The sequence below is a fragment of the Drosophila miranda genome, assembly GCF_003369915.1.
Source record: "Drosophila miranda strain MSH22 chromosome Y unlocalized genomic scaffold, D.miranda_PacBio2.1 Contig_Y2_pilon, whole genome shotgun sequence".
NCBI lineage: Eukaryota > Metazoa > Arthropoda > Insecta > Diptera > Drosophilidae > Drosophila > Drosophila miranda.
Genome location: NW_022881614.1, coordinates 36,271,568 through 36,292,019, shown reverse-complemented (window position 1 = coordinate 36,292,019; position 20,452 = coordinate 36,271,568). Strand labels below are relative to the sequence as shown.

The 20,452-nt window shown below is 50.3% G+C and overlaps 1 protein-coding gene across 1 annotated transcript in view; it reads right to left on the bottom strand.

Moving 5' to 3' along the window:
• Positions 1-677: 677 nt before the first annotated feature.
• The window catches only part of LOC117193979, a 68,461-nt gene continuing 48,686 nt past the window's right edge, over positions 678-20,452 (bottom strand). Inside the window, exons 2-3 of the mRNA XM_033398626.1 lie at positions 1,076-1,282; positions 678-1,010 (exon numbers count right to left, since the gene is read on the bottom strand). Of these exons, the coding sequence (XP_033254517.1) occupies positions 693-1,010; positions 1,076-1,282 (525 nt within the window). The 3' untranslated portion in view covers positions 678-692. The remainder of the gene's footprint in view (positions 1,011-1,075; positions 1,283-20,452) is intronic.

Genomic DNA, 20,452 nt, shown 5'->3' with positions numbered 1-20,452 from the left:
GTGTGTTGCTCCTTAATTTTTTTTTTAAAATATAATAACTCGTTTTTGATCGTTCGCTTAAATTTCTTTCTCAAAGTATTTTACAGTTTCGTTGCGCTGGGGCAAACAGTTCAAATGAAAGGAATTTGTTCGTGCATGGTATATTCTCCAACTTTCGTCATTTACAATTTTAAACTATAGGTTTATCCGTACTCACACATGCACATACACATACACATACACATACACATACGCATGCAATGTATGGGCTCTAAACATTTTCAAAATATTTAACAAAATCAGTCGCTTTGCAAGAGCACTTCGATGATCTCTCCCTCCAAAAAGGAACTAAAAGTATTCGTAACAATGGCTTGATTTATCGTTCATTTTTTAGCATTTACTTTTACGCACACGCATACACATTGACACATACACCGATACAGTTACAGCTGCTACAGTTAGAGGACCCTGGGGAAATTTTGATGCTTGGCTAGATCGGCTACAGATACAGTTACAGATACAGTTACAGATAAAGATACTGATACACGTACATATAGTATAGCTATAGTATAGAGTAGAGAGTAGTAGTTGCGTGGCCTAGTCCACGTGGCAATATCGAGTAACATACGAGTACAGGCCTACGCTTAGTGGTAGTGGGTTAGATTACATAGAGCATTTGGTTGAACGAACGAGTCAGGGCCCACCACTTAAAGTTAATGGCAACAGATCAGAGACAGAGCCAGAGCCAGAGCCACAGCTAGGGCTTGTCCTACGCCTCGGCCTGTGGCGGGGGTGGCGGTGTTGCTGTTGAACACGGGAAAGTGGATCTGCTCGGGTCGGTTGAGCTCCTCCTCCTCGTCGTCGTCGATGGCATTGGACATCGTGCGGTGGCGCTTGGTGAAGTTCACATTGAAGACGGCCTCGGCCACGCCACCCGGCGACGAGACAATGAAGTAGAAGGTGCGGGGCACCCGCTCGTGCATGCTGACGTAGGTGAGGCGCGCCTCCTTGCAGTAGGGCGTGGGCAGATCCTGCGGCAGAGGAGAGAGCGGGTTAGTTCCGTCGGGCACTCTCTCGCGGAGAGACTCGGACTCACCTTCACGGAGTAGGCCAGAACGGTGCTGCCGTACTGGTTGCCGGGCGTGAAGACGCGATCGCCGTGCAGCCAGCGGGCGGCATGGGCCGGCGGATTGGCACAGAACTCCACGTTGAGGTGCAAGGGGGAGCCCGGATAGGCGACGGGCGCGGCGTTCAGGGCCGGAGATTCACGGAGATTCGTTAAGTAAACTTCCCTAAGCCCCGGCTCCGTCGCACTTCACACATGCTAAGCCAATTCGAGCACAACTGTACCCAAACCGAGACACCCGAACCGTGCTGCCCTCCCCTCCTGCACAACTGTACTTTTATCTCAAGTTTGTTTCGGCTCGCATCAGCTGCAATTAAAGCTTTGGCGAAAAGTTTCCTGCCACCGCCATCTCCATAGCTCCATAGCTCCACAGCTCTACAGCTCTACAGCTCCACAGCTCTATAGCTCTTTAGCCATTGCCTTCGCCACTAACTAAAAGCGTATCGCCCGACAAATGTGCCACTTACTGCCGTGGCTTCCCTTCCCTGCCACCACCACCTTACCAAACGGCTGGCAGTGCTGGAAAAATGAAAATAAATAGAGAACAACATGTCGTGGTGGCCAGGGGAAAACTTTTTAAGAACGCCGAAACTTCATTAAAAAGTTTACGACAAAGCGAATTCTCGGGATCTTTTGCGGATGGGATGGGCCGTGTCTGCTGAGAGAGCGCTGGGGATTATCGTATCCGAGATGCAGTGCAGCCGCCTGACGACGTTAGCCAACACTAGCCTAGCACTGGCAATCCAATTAGTCCCATGTGCCGGCACTCTCTCTCTGGCTGTCTCTTTCTATACTCTATACTTTATCTCCGTCTTTATCTATTCTCTGTGGGTGAGAATATTTAATTATCGAGAGGCTCGAAAATTTGCAATTTTCCTCATCATTGCCTTGAGACAAAGATGGAAATACGCATAGCGAGAGAGAGGGGGAGATAAACTTGGGCCGCAATGGCGACCCAGACAAACAAAATGTGAAAAGTGTTAAGTGCAAATGAGTGTTGGGTGGTGGCAGGGGTGGCAGCGGTGCAGGGGGACAGACTCCGGCACAGACACAAACAAAACGAGTGGGAACGTTGTGAGTTGCTGCGGACACCGCAACTCTACGGTTATACCCGATACTAAGTCAGTATGGCTCTCCTCCGGCAGACGCCGCTAATATTAAACGACACGACAAAGAGTGCGTGCGAGAGAGACCGAAAATCAGTCTGAGCGTGACGTCGGGCGCTGCGTAGCCACTGCAAATTGATTTGTTCCTATTGGCTATAAAAATGATCTGATCTGATTCAGATTCAGCAATCTGATAGATATAGTCATTATCTATGATTCTGCGTTTTTAGTTTTCTCGAATGTCCAATATTGTGGATGCAACAGATTTTCGTCCTTTGTGTGGGCGGAAGTTGGTGGGGCGAAATTTTGAGATACACGTTTTATAGAAAGATCTAACAGGAGTGCGGATACCAAATTTGGTTACTCTAGCCTTAATAGTCTCTCATATTTTTGAATATCCCCAGATTTTCGTCCTTTGCGGGGGCGGAAGGGGGTGTGGCGAAATTTTGAAACAAACTCGTCTCGGTCCGATATATTAGGAGTGTGGATACCAAATTTGGTTGCTCTAGCTTTTGTAGTCTCTGAGATCTAGGCGCTAATGTTTTACTCTAAGCAAAGCCGCCCATTCTACGTGTGTGTTAGAGAGAGACAGGGCGAGAAAAAATGAAATTGTTTTCTTGATGCTGGCTATAATAATAATACGATCCAATTCAGATTCCGCAGTCTAAAAGATATGGTCATTCTCTAAAATTCTAAGTTTTTGGTTTTCTCATATCTTTAAAATTGCGGATGCCACAGATTTTCGTCCTTTGTGGGGGCGGAAGTGGGCGGGGCGAAGTTTTGAAATATTTTTGTAGCAGTGACATATCACAGAAGTCTGGATCCAAAACATCGTTGCTCTAGCTCTTATAGTCTTTGAGCACTAGGCGCTGAAGGGGACGGACAGACGGACAGACGGACGGGAGGACGGACGGACGGACGGACAGACAGAAAGGGCTCAATCGACTCGGCTATTGATGCTGATCAAGAATATATATACTTTATGGGGTCGGAAACGATTCCTTCTGGACGTTACACACATCCACTTTTACCACAAATCTAATATACCCCAATACTCATTTTGAGTATCGGGTATACAAAATAATGATATCGCTTAACTCAACTTTACACATGGCACACATACAGCTCTCTAGGCATATGGGCATATATATATTCATATATATATTCATATTCATATTAATATTCATGTTTTATCCAATTACACTTTGCTGGAATTCTTGGAACTCTGCAAAGTTCTGGCTTAAATTGGCGTTAGGTTCTTTTAAGTATTTCTTTTGTCTTTACATTGATCTCTTAGCCTATGGTTATACATATCGGTAAATATATGTATTGTAGATATATTTGTAGGCATATATGTAGTAGTTTAAGTTGCTTGATGGCAACGAGTAACATTTATTTGATAAGTATGTTGGACTTAAAATTATAACAGCTCCAAGTTTTACAAGTATGTTTGTGAATAATCATATGCGTGTACGTCTGATGCGTGGCTGAACTGACAACTGACTATCTCTCTCTCTTGCTATCGGCTCTCTCAGAGCCGATTACTGCTCTATCCCGACGACACGACGAAAACACGACCGCTTCGTGTCTCTCTCTTTCCTTCGTTTCCTACATTCGGCTGTCCTGACGGACCATTCGCCTCGGATGGGTCTAGCCAAGGTTTCATATATTCTGAAACTGTAGAGGTCTTATAGGGACCCTCAGTATCCCTAATCTTCTCGACTTCGTACCTTCCATGATTCTTTACCCTAACCACCTTATACGGCCCTAGATACTTTCCTTTTAGCTTTAATCCAGTACCATACTGAGTACGCTTGATAGCTACTAGCTCATTAACCTCATACTGTCTATCTAGTTTCCTTTTTAAGTCAAAACTCTTCTTGTTTTCCTGCTGTAACCGTGCAATGTTTTCAACTACTTCCTTTCTAATTTTTTCGCGGTCCTTGTTCAACTCTTCGATAAGTGATTCTTCCAATATTTCTTTTATTTTTGGATCCATTCCTATACGCATGTCTAGCCCAGTCAATATCTTGAAAGGTGTTACCTTGGTACTTCGCGGCTCAACACTGTTGATCATTTGCTGTACTTTTCCTAGATGCTTATACCAACTACCGGAATTACCCTGACACAATTTCGACAACATAGGCACCACTATCTTGTGCATCCTTTCGACTTGACCATTCCCACGTGGAACGCCTGTGGCAATCAATAAATGCTGTATTTTCTCTCTCTCACAATATTCACGAAACAAATTGGACATAAACGCTGCACCCCTATCCGTCACTATTCTGTTCGGATTACCAAAACTAGTCCCCTGAATTTCCAAACACTTAACGACCTCTTCAACGCCTGTACTACGTGTAAAATATAACCAAACAAAGTTAGAATATCCATCAACGACAACCAGTATATAATTGTACTGTTTTTTAGTCATTTCCATTGGTCCAACGTGATCAATGTGATACGTTTGTAACGGCCTATCACCCTTGTCTATTGGTTGCAAATAACCCTCACGTTTTCCTGTCTTTTCATTGACAATGATACACTCGACACAACTATTTATTACGCGCCATACTTTGTCTTTTAACTTCGGAATATAATACGACTTTTCAATGATATCTTGTGTCTTTTTAACTGAAAAATGTCCTTGCTTATGTGCTATTGATATAATCTCATTTTCCAACTGAGCTGGTACTACGATAAGCTCCTTATCCGGATCCTTAAACAAAATCTGATTCTGAATATAATAATCCTCATATTCCTTGTCCTCCACAATACTTTTAACGGCCTTAACCCAATTGTCGGTTAGCTGAGCTTCTTTCAAACGATGAGCTATACTTTCGGTCACCATAAAACAAGATACACGACTCAACGCGTCAACGTGCCTCATCTTCGTTCCTGAGCGATGTTCTATAACATAATTAAAATCTTGTAGGTACATGGCCCAACGTGCTACTCTCAAAGGAACGTCTTTCTTTTTGATCGTCATTGTAAATGCATTACAATCTGTGACAATTTTGAACTTTATACCCAAAACGTATACACGCCATTTCGCTAAAGCTTCGATAATTGCCAGAACCTCAAGGTCATAAGCAGGATATTTCTCTTCACATGGCTTAGTCCTACGGCTCATATATTGAACTGGATGGAATTGGCTGTCTTCCAAACTCTTTTGCAGTAACACGGCTCCATACCCCCATTTTGATGCATCAGTATGGATTTCTGTCTCCAACTTCGGGTTGTACATTTCTAAAACAGGTCTACTAATCAATGCTACCTTTAGTTGTTCAAACGCAACCTGATGTATCTCCTTAAATTCAAATTTAACATCCTTCCGCAGCAGATCTGTCAATGGTTTTGCAATAACAGCATAACCCTCAATAAACTTTCGGAAATAAGAAGTCAATCCTATGAAACGCTGCACTGTTTTTTTATCAACTGGCACTGGGAACTTTTCGACTGCCCTCGTCTTCTCATCACTTGGGCTTATCGTGTTCTTTTCTATTATATACCCCAGAAAATTAACCTTTTGTCGTAACAGCTGACACTTTCTCCAATTTATACGTAGCCCATTCATTTCCGCTATCTTCAGTACTTTTCTCAACTTTAACAAACTCTCTTCTATATCTTGACTACAAATAATAACGTCATCCATATAGACTGCTGCTTCATTATTCTTTACCAAATCTCTCAACACAGCCATTATAAATCTGGTAAACACCGCTGGAGAATTTGAAATTCCAAATGGTACATATAAAAATTCGAACTGACCATTCTGAGTCACAAAAGACGTATATTTTTGAGACTCGACTTCTACAGGCACATGGAAAAAACCATTCGTTAAATCCAACGTGGTGAAATACTTTGCACCCTGCAGTTTCTCCAACACTGTATCCATATGTGACATTGGAAAGTTATCGCGAACTATTTTCTCATTCAGCTTTCGGTAATCACAGCATAGTCTCTTGCTACCGTTCTTTTTCGGTACCAACACTACTGGTGATGCATACTCCGATGTACTTGGCTTTATAATCTTCTGAGCCAGCCACTCTTCCACTTGCTTGTCCACGATTTCCTGTTCACACAACGGTAATCGTCTCGGATGCTGGAAAACTGGTATCTCATCCACTAACACAATTTTCATTTTTATCGGCGCATCTACATTTCTCTGAGGTTGGTACTTTCCTACCATACCCCTAACTTCTCTAGCATGTGCTTCACTGAGATAACCAACATCAATTGAAAACTCCTTCTCAACTTCGTCAATACTTGACATGCAAATGCCTTTATATTCATTAAACAATTCCACGCAATTTATCCTCGCCACAAACTCTACGAACAAATCTTGTTCCTGTCTTAGAAACTTGCATGTCCACATGATCCAGAATAGTCCTTCCTAAAATGGCTTCAAAACCAATATCCTCGTCTGGAATGACATGAAATTCTACCTCCATTCCAATCTCATCGATTTTCACTGGTATCGAAAAGCTACCAAAAGTTACAACTTGACTATCTCCAATACCTGTTAAACATTTCTCCTGGCCGATCAGTTCAAGATTTCCAAATTTCAAAAATACCCTCCTGCGAATTAAACACAAATCTGCTCCAGTATCAATCAAACCTTGGAATACCAAATTCGCGTACTTAATATCCTTTAATTCCAAACCTGATGGAGTGAAAATACCTGACGGCTTATTGACGACTTTCTTATCTCGAATAATGTTCGTATTCGATCTCTTTTCTTGTCTGGTTTCGACCTTGACATTACAGCTTGCAGCACGGTGTCCTGGTTGGCCACATTTGAAACAACAAAAATCATTTTTGGGACAATCTTTCCTCAAATGCGATTTGTCTCCACACTTAAAACATTTCCTAAAATTCTCTGTCATCGACCCTTTCACCGAACTCTCACTTTTATTACTCAGCGGCCAATTCTTACTCATCGGCTTGGATCCGCCTCTAGCTTTCTGGTAAACATCGATCTGAAATTTAAGCTCCTTTAAGTTTCTAGCTTGGTACAGCATTGCCTTACTTGCCCTAGCGTCTGGTATACCATCCACAAAATATTCGATTAAACTCTCATCATCTAGTTTAATTGGCTTGGCTATCTCCATTAACGCATACAAAAACTCATGCAACGACTCTCCTTTTTTCTGCTGGCGCTTTTGCAACATTCTATGTACTTCTACGGACGACAGTTTAACACTAAACTCATCCAACAGAGCTGCCTTCAACGAATTCCAGTTACGAATATCACGCAAACTACGAACGAAAGATTTTGCTGCACCAACTAACAACTGCTTGGCATAAATGAATAATTGTAATTGACTCCATTGAACAGTAGCTGCGCATTCTTCTAATTCCTCTATCCATTGATTGATGTCGGGGTTATTAGAACCAGAAAATTGTGACACACTACCTTCCACGTCTTTTAGCGTAAGCCAAGATTTATACTCTGCCTGTCGCGTACCTGGTTGAACTGCTACGGTATCATCCTCTGCTGTTACTACGGACTCATCCTCTGACTCTTCTTCATCCTCAACTGGAAAGCCGTGATGTATTAATAGTCTATCTTGCAAATCGCGCTTTCGTCCCGTCGTCTGCAACGCAAGCTCTCTTAACTTCTCTCGCAAATCTGCGACTCTCAGTGTCATTATCTCTTCAACTTGCATCGTGACGATTTAAATACAAAATAATTGATATTAGCTTATATCTAAGAAAATGTAATTAAATCAACTTAAACAACCTTATTACTGCTGGCCTTTTAACAATTTTCCAGTTAACATCGATTTCGAAAACGCCTTTAAAGTCGTCACTGTTAACGATCGCTTCTCTGTTAACGCTCACCTTACTATGGGTTTACCCTTGTTAACTCTCGCTTCTGCGCAGAACTTTCCAGACTCCAAATTTGACGCACACACACCACCACATCCAGATCTCGCTTGCCTGTCGATGTCGCTGTTGCCGTCCTCTCTTTGTTGCCTTGCCTTGCTCTCGCTGTTCGCCGTTAACTCGTTGTCGCTTCCCGAATCGTCGCTGCTTCTGCTGTTACAAAATGGTCGTCTCCTTGCTGCTTGTCTCTTCTTGTAGTTGTAGTCTCCGTCCGACGCAGTGCAGCACAACAACAATCAATGTTCTTTGATTCTTGCTGTTTGCTGCTGTCGTTTTGTCGCTTCTGCTTCCTTTGGAACGAACGCACTCAGATTGTCGTCTCTGTGCCGCTTGTCTCCTTGTAGCTCTAGCCTCTCAGACGCAATGCACAACAACAACAACGAAGGTTTTGATTCTTGCTGTGTTTGCTGCCGTCTGCCGTAGTTTTGTCGCTTCTGCTCTCTTTGGAACGAACGCGCTCAGATTGTCGTCTCTGTGTCGCTTGTCTCCTTGTAGCTCTAGCCTCGTGTTCGCCAAAATTTCCAAATACACGCACAAATCTCACTTGCAAATGTTGTTGTCTTGGGCTTATTTTCGGACGAGCCCCCAATTTGTAGTAGTTTAAGTTGCTTGATGGCAACGAGTAACATTTATTTGATAAGTATGTTGGACTTAAAATTATAACAGCTCCAAGTTTTACAAGTATGTTTGTGAATAATTATATGCGTGTACGTCTGATGCGTGGCTGAACTGACAACTGACTATCTCTCTCTCTTGCTATCGGCTCTCTCAGAGCCGATTACTGCTCTATCCCGACGACACGACGAAAACACGACCGCTTCGTGTCTCTCTCTTTCCTTCGTTTCCTACATATATAGTTTGCGCATAGAATAATGAATGCTCTGGGGGCTTAGATCGTCTATGAAATAAATTACAAAAGCCTTGGCCCCAATCCGGGCTGGAATGAGGCTCAACTGAAATATTTTACAATAGCGGATAATTGAAATGTGTCTTCCTAATTTCTCTTATAATACATCCATGTTTTGTTTCTGCGGATATCTATGGGGGCTCTATGGCTACTTGCAGAATCCGTTTTGGCTTTAAAGGCGCTCAAACGACATTCCATTCAACACTATATATTTCTTAGGCTATTCCCCTATTCGGTTGAGCAATCGCTACTTTAACATTTATGTACAACAACAAAAAAAAAAAAAAAAAAAGGACGGCCAGTCGGAATCATTAGGACAAGAATAGCTGTATATCTCTGTAAAAAAACCGCACGTGAGGTCGACCATTATTCACGTACAGCCGAGGCTGGCTTCCCTAACCTCCCTAGCAATAGCGTCATCACGTGGCCGCTGCGCCCACACGAGGAGGAGAGCGCCGCGGCGAGGCGGCGCAGAAAGAGAACCGAGCCGAAGCTGGGCAGAAATCGCTTGAGAGAGAGCGACACGTACGCGGCGAGCAGCGAGTCGTGAGCGGTAGAGGCCGAGCGAGCGTCGGAATCCTCCCGAAGACCAACCAGCCCGGCTATATATTTCGTACTCACACCCAGAAGAGGATAGTCAACGCCCGGCCCTCAGCGAGAATAGTCAACGCCCGGCCCTCAGCGAGAAAAGTAAACGCCCGGCCCTCAGCGAGAAGAGTCAACGCCCGGCCCTCAGCGAGAGCAGTCAACGCCCGGTCTTCAGAGCAGTCATTCAATGCCCGGTCTTCAGCGCGATCATTCAATGCCCGGCCTACAAAACAATAGCCGATAGTCAATGCCCTCAACGGCCGGCCCTCAGCGCGAGCAGTCATTCAATGCCCGGTCTTCAGCGTGATCATTCAAAGCCCGGCCTACAAAACGATAGCCGAGAGTAAACGCCCAGCCTTCAAAGTGATCAGTCAGCGTTCAGCCATCAACACGGGACGAGATCCAACGCTTAAATCAACGAACCCAGCACGACCAGGACCACAAGGACAATTCCAAGGATAACGATAGCAAGGACTATCGACCAGTACCCCAAGCAGCAAGGACGCCAAGGACGCCTCCACTGGACAACCGTGTTAAAAGAAAAGATGTGTAGAAAAGATTCTACCGGAGGCTCAATACGTGATACTACCGTCGGAAACGCGAAAGACCTCGAAGTGCCAGTTCGACCACCGTGCTTCGACATGGGGGTACAGTGGATTTCGTATCGGCGCAAGGACGAATTGCAGGCCATCGCCGCCGAATTCGGCCTCGGTGAAACCGAGACAGTGGACGAACTGCGCAGCCGGATCTCGGCCTTTATCTCGCGCGGTGAGCATCCGACTGGGATCGAAAAACGGATCAAAGGGCTCGGAATGGTCTTCGACAGCGCGCCCAGCCCGAGAAGCCCGAGGAGCACGTCTCCGTCGCCGGGACCGAGTCAGCGAGAGCGGAAGGAAGGAATCTGTGCGGAGCAGCCTCTATCTATCATAATTCCCGAGTTCCCGCGCGCAGCTCACGGCGACTCTGGCCGGCTTGAAACCACGACTGACCGGCGACATGGTGACAATCACCACCAGCACCGCTTCCCCGAGGAAGCCGGAACTTCGCGACCCGGAAGGGAAGAAATCTCCTTCGCCGCCCTGGCCGATAAGCTGCGTAATTGGGGTCTGAAGTTCATCGGTTGGAAGAAAGGGTCGACTCATATGGCGGAAGCCCAGCACAACTGCCGCGAGGCATCTCCGGGCTACTAACTGGCAAGGCAGAAGGATGGTTTAGGACGTTCCAGAGGCAAGGCAAGCCATGGACCGAGCTCCGGAAGGAGTTCTTGGAGTTCTTCCTACCCCCGCGATACTTTTTGCGCTTGGAAGATACGATCCGCTCCCGTCACCAACGACCCCGAGAAGCCTTTCAGGACTACTTGATCGACCTCCGACTCATGATGCAACGAGCTCAGTATACTCCAGACAGGGAGCTGGACAGGATCTACGAGAACCTTCGGCCGGAATACCAACTGTTCACCCGTAGACATCAGTTCGAGACGTTGCGAGAACTGACCCAATTGATAGTAGCGTACGAGACAACGCGGGACCGCGAACAAACCCACCCAGCTAACGACCGCCCAAATACGAAAGCCAGAACGCCAAGGACCCGGATTATCCACCCCACAGCTTGCTCCTCCAGACGACACCGGGCCTTCCCGGAGCGCCGAGACGGCAAGCCGCGTAGTGACCCAGGATGGAGACCGGCCGGTGAACACATGCCGGGCCTGCCGTAATTGCGGGGAGGAAGGTCATTTCAGCAGTTCATGCAGGAATCGGCGAGTGCTATTCTGTTGGGAGTGTGGCCGCCGCGGCCACCGGACGATCGACTGCTGTAGGCTATCCGAGTCGGGAAGCGGGCCAAGTCTCCGCTCGTCAGGGAACCGATCGGAGACATACCTCCAGGGCCCCCAGGAGTAACTCATCCCTTAAGTTTGGAAGGAGGCAGGATCGCCGCGCTAGTAACCATCGAAGGAGTACCGCTCACAGCTACCCTCGACACGGAAGCAACGCGGTCGTTCGTCAGTCAACGCATCGCTCATGAAGTAAGTACCGGAGGGAACGCACGGAATATAAGGACTACCGTCCGCCTGGCGGACGGTACAGCAAAGGAGGTGACGCAAGCAGTTTCGGTCAAGGTACGTCTGGATCAACAGGAAACGCGGTTGATTCTATTAGTCCTACCCATGGTAGTGGACGACATCATACTGGGGCTCGATTTCCTTTACGGCGTCCAGGCCATAATACAATGCGGACGAGCGTACTTGCAGTTGACCCAGCGGGCGATCCGGGAAACCAACCCGATCCCCACATCATCCTCGACTCGGCCCCGCATGGTTACTTTTAGTAACGAAAGTCCCGCGACTGCATCCGATGCTCCTACCCACTCGACCAATCCAACGGCGACCCACCGGACGAAGACAACGCACCAGAATCCCAACCACGCCAGACCCAGCAATGTACCAGTGACAACGCACCCGAATCCCAACCACGCCAGACCCAGCAATGGACCCACGACAACGCATCAGGATCTCGAACACGCCAGACCCAGCAACGCCACCCGAACCCAACCCACGATTCGATACGACCGCGCCAGAACCATCAACGAAGATTCGACGGAGACCACTGTGACACCGCTGGACACACCCAGGGCCAGTCCGTCCGCCTCGAAGAACACCCAAAGCAACGAAGATTCGACGGAGACGACTGCGACACCGCTGGACACACCCAGGGCCAGTCCTTCCGCCTCGAAGAACACCCAAAGCAACGAAGATTCGACGGAGACGACTGCGACACCGCTGGACACACCCAGGGCCAGTCCGTCCGCCTCGAGGAACACCCAAAGCAACGAAGATTCGACAGAGACGACTGCGACACCGCTGGACACACCCAGGGCCAGTTCGTCCGCCTCGAAGAACACCAAGAGCAACGAGGATTCGACGGAGACGACTGCGACACCGCTGGACACACCCAGGGCCAGTCCGTCTGCCTCGAAAACCACCCAGAGTATCCCTACCAAGACAACGGAGCTAAGCCACGACCACGCCAGAACCAGCAGTAGCCTCAGGACAACGTTTCTAAGTTTCGACCACGCCAGACTCAGCAGCAATACAAGGACAACGCATCGAAGCCTCGACCACGCCAGACCCAGCAGCAATACAAGGACAACGCATCTAAGCCCCGACCGAGACGGACCCGGCGGCGCTAAAAATATAACACGATCGACGCGAGCCAAATCAGAAATGCCCAGCAGTGCGGCTAAATCAGAGCGAACGACCCCACGGGAAACCAGCATCGCTCTACACCACGACCCGCTACGCCTGGAAGACCACGGCCCCGAAGGACATGAGCGGGTCAAGGTAGACCAACTAGCACCTCACCCCCCAACGAATTATCAACTCGCCCCGTTAGCCGATGCCGCGGCCGGTCGACAACGCAACCCTTTTCGAAGATCAGACTCGACTGACCCTATCACCGTGAACCTCGCCATCATAACATGTGCCCTGCTCGAAGAAATCTCGCCACCGACAGCCCCCATCACAGAACCGCCCCTTCCGCCGTGGGTAGCCGAGTTTTTGAAACAAGAATTGGCCAAGTTCGAGGGATTGGAGGGCGTGTCTCACATAGCTGAGCATACCATCACTCTGAAGGACGACAAGCCGATAAAGCAGAGGTACTTCCCCAAAAATCCGGCCATGCAGAAAATCATCAATGCTCAGGTCGACGAGTTGCTGCAAGACGGGCGAATCGAAGCTTCAAAAAGCCCACACAGCGCTCCCAAAGTACTGGTGGGAAAGAAGACAGGCGAGATGCTGATGTGCGTAGACTACCGACAACTCAACGCGCAATCAATACCCGACGCCTACCCACTGCCCAGGATCAACCACATCGTCGAGAGGTTCCGTAACGCACGTTACATCTCGACTTTGGACCTCAAGAACGGGTATTGGTAGATCCCGATGACCGAGGGGAGCCGAGAATATACCGCCTTCACCGTTCCGGGCAGAGGACTCTTCCATTGGAAGGTGATGCCGTTCGGACTGCACTCAGCATCGGCCACGTTCCAGCGAGCCTTGGACAGCGTCATCGGAACACAGATGGAACCCAACGCATTCGCTTACCTTGATGACATTATTGTCATCGGAGCGGCGTTGGAGGAACACGTCGACCATCTGCGAGAGGTGTTCCGGAGACTACGGTAGCAAATCTAAGATTGAACCAAAAGAAATGCAGCTTCTTCCAGAAAAGCATCGTATACCTGGGACATGTCATTAGTGAGCAGGGTATACACACCGACCCAGATAAGATCGTCGCCGTCCGGAAGTTGGCCCCACCCAGTTCAATAAAGGAGCTTCGACGCTGCCTAGGAATGGCATCGTGGTACCGGAGGTTTGTCCCAAACTTCGCGACGATTGTACAACCAATGACTAGCCTCCTGAAGAAGGAGAAAAGGTGGATCTGGAGTGACGAACAGCAGGCGGCTTTCGAGGAGTTGAAGGAGAAGTTAACCCAAGCACCCGTCTTAGCCTGCCCGGATTTCGCGGAGAGGTTCGCTCTACAAACTGACGCAAGCGCCTACGGTCTAGGGGCGGTCCTGACGCAACAGATCAGCGGAGAGGAGAGGGTCATAGCCTACGCCAGTCGAAGGCTCTTGAAAGCAGAAGAGAACTACTCAGCCACGGAAAAGGAGTGCTTAGCCATCGTCTGGGCCATCAGGAAATTACGATGCTACCTGGAGGGCTACCACTTCGACGTCATCACCGACCATCTCGCCTTGAAGTGTTTAAGCTCGATCAATAATCCAACCGGTCGCATCGCCCGTTGGGCTCTGGAACTCCAACAGTATCGCTTTGACGTGCTTTACCGACGCGGAAGCCAAAACATCGTAGCAGACGCTCTTTCCCGGCAACCTATCGACACCATACAGCGAACCCTAGAAGACCTGCCTCCCTGCCCCTGGATACAGAGGTTGCTCAAACGTATCCAGTCACGACCTGAGGAATGCAGAGAATTTATAATCGAGAACGGACAGATCTACCGGCAGCCTGGACACCGACCAATCGAGGAAGAATCTCACCAGTGGAAGTTATGCGTCACCAGTGGCCATCGTGGACGAGTGTTAGAAGAATGCCACGATCACCCAACCGCCGGACACCTAGGAATACGGAAGACTACCACTCGGGTAACCCAACGATATTACTGGCCAGGACTCTACAGAGACGTGGCCCGATACGTGAAACATTGCGAAAGCTGACAAAAATTTAAGCCAGAACAAACTCGCAGGTCACATGTATACGCGACAGGCGAAGGGCCCGTTCGACATCCTTTGCGCGGACTTCGTAGGCCCACTGCCCCGCTCAACGCACGGCAACACGATGCTCCTCGTGTTCTTCGACTCATTCTGCAAATGGGTAGAACTTGTGCCACTCTGCCGATTCGGGGTCCCGTGGAAGTTTGTGTGCGACAACGGAACACAATTCACCAGTCGGTCCTTCCGGAAATTTTGCGAGGTGGCGGGAATGGAACTCGAGCACACCGCGCCGTATACCCCTCAGCAAAACCCGACGGAGAGGGCAAACCGGACCATCAAGACAATTATTGCACAATACGTCGACGGGGACCAAGGGACCTGGGACGATCTCCTCCCCGAGTTGAGCTTGGCCATAAACAGCAGCACGTCGGATACCACGGGCTTCAGCCCTGCCTTTTTGGTACTCGGACGAGAACCAAGGCTACCAGGAGCCCTGTACGACGAAGTGACCCCAGGATTAGGAAATGAACCAGAGCCTGCACACGAGAAGGCGACACGACTGCAGGAAGTGTTCAAGGTCGTACAGGAGAACACCCAACGGGCATCCCAAGAGCAGAAGAGAACATTCGACCTCCGACGGCGCGAGTGGCGACCCGAACTAGGAACCCTAGTCCTCCTTCGGCAGCATCACTTATCTAAAGCCACCGACGGTTTCGCGGCAAAGTTGGCCCCCAAGTACGACGGGCCGTACAAGGTAACCCGATTCTTATCTCCCAACGTAGTTCCACTACAGAGTCAACAAGGCAAACGAAGGAAAACAGCGAGTTTAGCCGACTTAAAGGCGTTCCACGGAGTGGACCACCCCGAGGAGAACCCGACGACACTGGAGAGACCCGAATGACCTGCCGACTTCGCAAGGGCCACTCGCGGTAGCGCGCTACCGTAACGTCCTCGCCCCGTAAGGGGCGCGACCCACGAAACCGTACGCTACGTATACATCCCCTTATGGGATTAGATAAGTACTACACCCAATGTAAACATCTTCTTACTCGCACCGCTCAAGCAGGAGGTGTATTAGGGTATTAATACTTCTAGTTAAGACAGGCAGGTTCTAACCGACACGCATTTTCTCCCTAGAATCGACTGAAGACATGAAGCGTCTAAGAGACGGAAGGCAAGCTCGGCCCCTAGGGGCAAATGGTGATACGACGGGATACCCTAGCGGAGACCAGCAGCCTGAAGTCCCGGCACCTGCCGACGAACCAACGACACACCGACACATCGCGGCTGGATCGTCGACCCCAATGGGCCATCCGCCTCCCGTCAAGCCCAGCTGAGGCGGGTCGGAGAGGTCGACAACAGCACAGGATGCCATGGTGCCGGCGCGCGGCAGCCATCCAAGGGTGGATCGACCAACAAACCCAGGGCCCGGGGACCGACGCCGAAGAGGAAGTAGAGCCCGATGGCCGCTTCGCAACCGCAGGTGTCCGCTCGGCGCCCAATCAAGACGTCGCCGCCCTGAATCGCCGTTGGTTCGGGAGTTATGGGGCTGCCATCGACGATGACAACGTGACCACGGACACCGACGAGCACGAGACGATAATACGCGACGCTCAAAGCCTGGCGTCCACGCTGCAGGACGAAGGGAACAGACACCCACTGGCTCGCGGGAACGAATGGGACTCGCCCCTTTGGGCCGAGTGGAACCTGGCCGGTCAAGGTCGGGCAGCCACCCCTCTAGCAGTACACGACGAGGACGAATCCGGGGACGGTGCTGGACCACACTACTCCGACGTGCCCCACGCAAGCGATGCAGGGGAAGGAGTAGGACCCCAACGCGACGACGGAGGGTCCGATTCCAGGTCCCTTATGAGCCTGGGCTTCGCGCCCCAGGCGAACCAGCAGTGGGCACCAGCCAACCCATCGGTGTCAGATGACGTCCCGCCTCCCCTCGTAGCCGCCCACGCCGGACTACCCCCACAACGTCCCGATGAGGGAGTAGTTGACTTCGACTCCGAAGAGAGCCTCCCGCTGGAGTATGGCGAGATGGCCGACCTTCTGCAGATCCTCCGACTCCACCCTACGGTAGCCGCGGTGCAGGACGACCCGGATTGGGCAGAGGCACGTCGGTCCGAATGGCGGACCAACGCGCCAGGTCGGCGGTTGCCCCGGGACCTCATATCCAACATCACCGTATTCTTACGCGATCGCGCCTACCGACTGGGAGTCCGGCGACTGGAGGTCCATGACGGCACTTGCTTTCCCATAAAAATTACCCGCAGCCGGGCCGTCACCGTCACTCTTCGGCACCCCCGAAGTATGGAGGGGGTGTGAGGGAGCGTACGCTCCACCCACATTTTTCCGCCCATCAACTCGCCGGCATTTTCCCATTGGAGGGACCCGGACCGACGTTATTTGAATTAAGATTTTGACTTTTCTTCGTTTTCTAGGTTTAAGCATTGACTTTTCAGTTTTAGGTTAAGGGGGGAAGGGGGAAGGCCACGAAGGCTACATGGTATTAATTTTATATATTCTTCGGCCCGAGGGGTCTCTAAGCCCGACGTAGCTTATTATCTTCTTTAAAGGGGGGCAAGTCACGATCACGGCGGACGCCACTGGCATTTCAGAACAAAACCCAACAACAACGACGCAGCAGCAGCCAAAGAGAGAGAGGAACACACCAATGACCGAAAACCAACGGCATCGACGCAGCAACGGCGAGGAATACACCGAGAAAGCAGAAACCCAACGACAACGACGCAGCAGCAGCCAAAGATGGTGAGGAATACACCAAGAAAACAGAAACCCAACGACAACTACTACAGTAGCAGCCAAAGAGGGAGAGGAATACACAAAAAATCGAAATCCAACGGCACCGACACAGCAACGGGGAGGAATACACCAAGAAACAAAACCCAACAACAACAACGCAGCGGAAGCCAAAGAGAGAGAGGAATACACCAAGAGCCGAAACGGTAGCCAACAGCATCAATTCAGCGACGGCCGAAGACGAGAAGCGCCGAAAAGATAAGCCGCCAGCGTCGACGCAACAACGAAGCGCCGAAACAGTAAGCCCACAGCAGCAACGGCAGAAGAGAAACGCGGAAAACTAAAGCGAAGTAACGACGAGCCAGCAGCGAAAAAGAGAGATAAAAGTCACCGGCGCAGCGTAGACGCCGAACGATGGCGCCAGCCCTCTAACGCCGCGAGAATGACGACGCTGGCCGCCCACGCTGGCGCGGGGTCGGGAGAGTTCTGAGGCTGGAGAAGAAAAACGTGGATCGAAAAAAAGGTCGATTGGGAGCAGTCGTAGGAGTCGGACGTGTTCGCGGAAAAATTCGAGTGGCTTGGGAAATGTAAAAACACGTGGCGGCCCGGATCCACTCCAACGCTATCAGGGTCACGGGGAAGATCCAGCATCGACGCTGCGCTTACGGGGAGAAGACCCTGCATCGATACTACACTTACGGAGAGGAGATCCTGCATCTACGCTGCACCCACGGGGAAGAGGAGGCTTTCGACGAGTACAAGCGTGGGAGTTCAGGGGTAAGCTAGTCTCTAGACGTGTATACGGGCTGCTGAGCGGTGCGATAGGTAGGGAACCAAGAGAGAATAAAGTGAAATGTAACGAATATAACAGAAACATAGCCCGACCACCAACAATCTATACACTAGGGAACCTGGAGGCCCGGGGCTTCATCTTCTCTGCCCTTCCTCCCGCCTCTTGCCCGAGCCTGCGTACTTCCATCCAGTAGTTCGTAGCCCGACAGGATCCTGAGGCCGCTGTCCGACGATTGCCTAGGCGTCCTCGGTGACACCTGTCGGCGTTCCCTCCGCATGATTCCCCCCCGTAGTTTGTGACCCCGCAGGGTCCCGAGGCCGCTATCCGACGAACGTCTAAGCGCCCCCGGTGACGCCTGTTGGTGTCTCGCCTGATCCCCGTAGTTCCCTGGGTCCCGAAGGGGCTGTCCGGCGATTGCCTAATAAGCCCTCTCGGCGATACCTGCCCTGTATGATAAAGATTTTCGCAGTAATGTTTAGCCCGATAGTGTCCCGTGAGTGCTATCCGGCGATTGCCTAGGCATTCTCGGCGATGCCTGTCGATATCCCCGACCCCCGTAGTAATTCTTAGGCCGACAGGGTCCCGTAAGTACCGTCCGGCGATAGCCTAGGGACCCTCGGCGATACTTGTCGGTATTTCCGCATAGCAAAAACCCCCTTTCCGCGTCGTAGTAATTCTTAGGCCGACAGGGTCCCGCAAGTACCGTCCGGCGATAGCCTAGGTACTCTCGGCGATACTTGTCGGTATTTCCGCATAGCAAAGTTCCCCTTTCCGCGTCGTAGTAATTCTTAGGCCGACAGGGTCCCGTAAGTACCGTCCGGCGATAGCCTAGGTACTCTCGGCGATACTTGTCGGTATTCCCGCACAGCAAAGTTCCCCTTCCGCGTCGTAGTAATTCTTAGGCCGACAGGGTCCCGTAAGTACCGTCCGGCGATAGCCTAGGTACTCTCGGCGATACTTGTCGGTATTTCCGCACAGCAAAGTTCCCCCTTCCGCGTCGTAGTAATTCTTAGGCCGACAGGGTCCCGTAAGTACCGTCCGGCGATAGCCTAGGTACTCTCGGCGATACTTGTCGGTATTTCCGCATAGCAAAGTCCCCCTTCCGCGTCGTAGTAATTCTTAGGCCGACCGGGTCCCGTAAGTACCGTCCGGCGATAGCCAAGGTACTCTCGGCGATACTTGTCGGTATTCCCGCATAGCAAAGTTCCCCCTTCCGCGTCGTAGTAATTCTTAGGCCGACAGGGTCCCGTAAGTACCGTCCGGCGATAGCCTAGGTACTCTCGGCGATACTTGTCGGTATTCCCGCACAGCAAAGTTCCCCCTTCCGCGTCGTAGTAATTCTTAGGCCGACCGGGTCCCGTAAGTACCGTCCGGCGATAGCCAAGGTACTCTCGGCGATACTTGTCGGTATTCCCGCATAGCAAAGTCCCCTTTCCCGCTTCGTAGTAACTCTCAGGCCGGCAGAGTCCCGTAAGTACTTTCCGGCGGTAGCCTAGGTACTCTCGGCGACGCCTGTCGGTATTATCGCATAGTAAAGACCTCCGTATTGATTCTGAGTTCGGTGGGGTTCTGAAGGCGCTATTCGGCGATAACCGGAGTGCTCTTGGTGGAACCAACTGCCACGTCCCACGATACGATCGCTCCCGTCCGCGGGACTGCTGCCCCGTCCCCCCGGTCCGAAATACGGAGTCCCGGCAAATTATAAATATTACTGTAATTTCGACCCTGGAGTAGACTGAGATATGAACCCCAAACCAGGATCGCTTCCTTACACTAGTCCTTGAGTAATATGCGATTGTCAATGTCTATTAGGTCCATGCGGCGTATGAGTAATATGCGAGAGAGAGAGAGAGGAGGGACACATATGTGCCGGATGTTGCGCCCTTCCGAGGGACTGACGGAGGGTCACTTGAAGGTTGCACTCGCAACAAACCCACGATGCGATGCGTGCAACGAGTGCCGGGCAAAGTCGGAAGGAAAATGCCACAGAATGTAGGGAAAACTGAAACGGAAACGGAAATGCGCGTTCAAGAATTTTAATCTGAATGCGCAATTTCGCGTGT